This window comes from Calidris pugnax, unplaced genomic scaffold, assembly GCF_001431845.1.
Source record: "Calidris pugnax isolate Ruff unplaced genomic scaffold, ASM143184v1 scaffold133, whole genome shotgun sequence".
Classification (NCBI taxonomy): domain Eukaryota; kingdom Metazoa; phylum Chordata; class Aves; order Charadriiformes; family Scolopacidae; genus Calidris; species Calidris pugnax.
In genome coordinates, this window is record NW_015090977.1 from 2,028,262 (window position 1) to 2,030,990 (window position 2,729).

Sequence of the window (2,729 nt, forward strand, 5' to 3'; positions counted from 1 at the left end):
CCGCACACCCCACCCCGGCCCCCAGCGAGCGGCCGGAGCACGGCCCCCCCCCGGGCACGGCCGCCCCCCACCGCCGGGACCGCCAGGCCTTCTCCATGTACGAGCCGGGCTCGGCGCTGAAACCCTTCGGGCAGCCGGCGGAGGAGCTGCTGCCCCGACTGCTGCCCTTCGGCGCCGGCGTGAGTGTGCTGGGGCTGGGGGGGGTGGGTTTTGGGGTGGCAGTGGTTTCCCCCCGCCCCACCAGGGTGCTGGGTCCCATCCCCGCGGGGCTGTAACCTTTCGTGTGTCGCCAGGAGGTGGAGGACGAGGCTCTGTACTCCATGCACATCCCGGCCAGCGTGTACCGGGTAAGGGGGCCGCGGCGGGGGCGGCTCCTGCATGGGACATGGTGGCTGTCACCCTCCTGGGACGTAGCCTTCGTGCCATCCTGGGACGTCCCATCATCGTCCCCCCCCCCCTGCCATCCTGCACCCCCCGGGTCAGGCTGGGGACCTCCGTGGGGGACAGTGGCCATGGGACGTTCCTGCATGCAGGGCGGCGGTGTCCCCTGTGCTCGTCCTCCCCTGCACGTCACCAAAATCAGCTCCAGACCCTTCTGCACCCCCTTCAGCGCCATTTTCCCTTCTTTTCCCCCTTCCAGATGCGGAAAGGTCCGTCTGCCTCCTCAGTGCCCTTTCCCCCGTCCTCCCCGCTGCTCTCCTGCCCGCCCGACGGTGCCCGGCACATGGTGACGTACTGGGGAAGGGAGGGGGCAGCTCCTGGGGTGGGGACACCCCCAGCCCTGCACGGGGATGTGTCTGGGCAGGGCTTGACGCCGCTCCTCTCCCCTCCAGAGCAAGCTGGACCGGCACGGCAGCGGCACCGACAGCGACTACGACAACACGCAGGCGGGTGAGGTGCTGATCAGGTGAGTTTTGGGGCTGGGGAGGTGGGGACACGGGGACGTGGGGCTGGCACTGACCCCGGGGGGTCTTGTCGGTCCCCACAGCATGGAGGGGAAGCGATTTGTGGAGCTGAGCAAGGACGAGGACTTCCCCCACGAGCTGGACCCACTGGATGGGGAGCTGGACCCTGGGCTGCCCAGCACCGAGGACGTCATCCTCAAAACCGAGCAGGTCACCAAGAACATCCAGGAGCTGCTGCGGGCAGCACAGGAGTCCAAGCATGACAGGTAGGGCTGGGACACGGGCACAGGGTCCCTCCGGACCCCCTGGTCCCAGGGGTTGTGTTCCCATGGGGCCACCCCTGCGAGCAGAGCCATCATCCCCCCTCTGCTACCCCCTAGCTTTGTGCCCTGCTCGGAGAAGATCCACTCGGCTGTGACGGAGATGGCATCGCTCTTCCCCAAGGTAGGAAGTGGGGGGGATGAGTTCCTGGGGTGGTGAGGACCCCACCCCCAGGCCCTGTGTCCCCCCCAAAACTGACACGTGTCCCGACTCTGCTGTGTCCCCCCCTCCCTGCAGAAGCCGGCACTGGAGACGGTGCGGAGCTCCCTGCGGCTGCTCAACACCAGCGCCTACCGGCTGCAGAGCGAGTGCCGCAAAACCGTGCCCCCCGAGCCGGGCGCCGCCGTGGACTACCAGCTCCTGACCCAGCAGGTCATCCAGTGTGCCTACGACATCGCCAAGGCCGCCAAGCAGCTGGTCACCATCACCACCCGCGAGAAGAAGCAGTGAGCGCCGGCACGTACCCCCCCCGGGCCTGGCTGCCTTTCAGCAGGGAATGACCTGAGCACCGTGCACAGCATTTGCAGCCAGTCTGAGCGAGGGGAGCCTACCCAGGGACCAGCACTGGGGCCTTGTCACAGATCTGCGGGGTCACAGGAGAGACAGGAGGAGGCTGCTGCACTGTGATCTGATTTTTCTCCCAGCATCTCTCACCTACAAGGACTGGAATTGCCGGTACGCGCTGATCTGGTTTGGGGGGCTACTGACTTCAGGTTTGTTTGCAGAGTGGGAGATGCTCTCAGTCCCACTTACACCAGCCACCATCAATACATTTCCACCTTTACCACGCCTGGTTATGGATCAGTGTGGGCAAGGGTAGCGAAGGGAAAAGAAATAATTCAAACCCTTTAAATCTATAGGTTTGTTTCCTTCTCTTCCGCTCCATGGCTTATGTGCACGTTGCTTTTGGCTCAGCGCTGTTGGGAACCGTTTCACCCAGTCCCCTTGGCCCCGGCTGGCGGCCGGTCACGCCATCCCTGGGGCTGCCTCACCGCTCGCCCAGCCCCGGGGCAGGGCTTTCCCCGGCACGGCCCCGCCATCGTTCTACCAACCCGCCGAGCACCAGGGGGCTACCGGCCCTGGGAGGGGGGCTCCCGCTGCCCCCATGGTGTCCCCCGAGGCTCTGGTGGCCCTGGCTGTGGTGCTCGCTGGCCTGGGGCTCCTGGCCTGGCGCTTGTGGGGAGGGAGGTTGGAGAAGACTGGAGACTGGGGTGAGGAGGAGGAGGAGGAAGAGGAAGGGATCCCCTTCATCGCCGAGGATGGCTCCAGGTGTTGCCGCCTGCTGTGCAAGCCCTCGGCGCTGGCCCAGCATCTGGTGCGGAGCTTGGGGGGGTCGGGGGTGCTGTGGGGGGGGCACTGGCGGTGGCCATGCTGGCCCCGGCTCCAGATGTTGTGGCAGCTCCTGAAGCCGCCCGAGCCGGAGCCGGTGGTGGCCCGGGAGCTCCTACAGATGCCTGACACTGGGTTGGTGGCTTTGGACTGGTTGGTGGGGCCGTGGGGGGG

General features: G+C 66.7%; 2 protein-coding genes across 2 annotated transcripts in view; both read left to right on the forward strand.

Annotated features, from left to right (window-relative positions):
- Nucleotides 1–1,691, forward strand: part of GIT1 (G protein-coupled receptor kinase interacting ArfGAP 1) — a gene marked incomplete at its 5' end in the record, with an annotated part of 6,867 nt that extends 5,176 nt beyond the window's left edge. Inside the window, 7 exons of the mRNA XM_014953006.1 lie at nucleotides 14–179; nucleotides 294–347; nucleotides 641–727; nucleotides 834–907; nucleotides 989–1,171; nucleotides 1,286–1,349; nucleotides 1,464–1,691. Of these exons, the coding sequence (XP_014808492.1) occupies nucleotides 14–179; nucleotides 294–347; nucleotides 641–727; nucleotides 834–907; nucleotides 989–1,171; nucleotides 1,286–1,349; nucleotides 1,464–1,676 (841 nt within the window). The remainder of the gene's footprint in view (nucleotides 1–13; nucleotides 180–293; nucleotides 348–640; nucleotides 728–833; nucleotides 908–988; nucleotides 1,172–1,285; nucleotides 1,350–1,463) is intronic.
- Nucleotides 1,692–2,331: 640 nt separating this feature from the next.
- ABHD15 (abhydrolase domain containing 15) overlaps nucleotides 2,332–2,729 on the forward strand; it is a 2,763-nt gene continuing 2,365 nt past the window's right edge. The window contains exon 1 of the mRNA XM_014953007.1: nucleotides 2,332–2,690. Within this exon, the coding sequence (XP_014808493.1) occupies nucleotides 2,332–2,690 (359 nt within the window). The remainder of the gene's footprint in view (nucleotides 2,691–2,729) is intronic.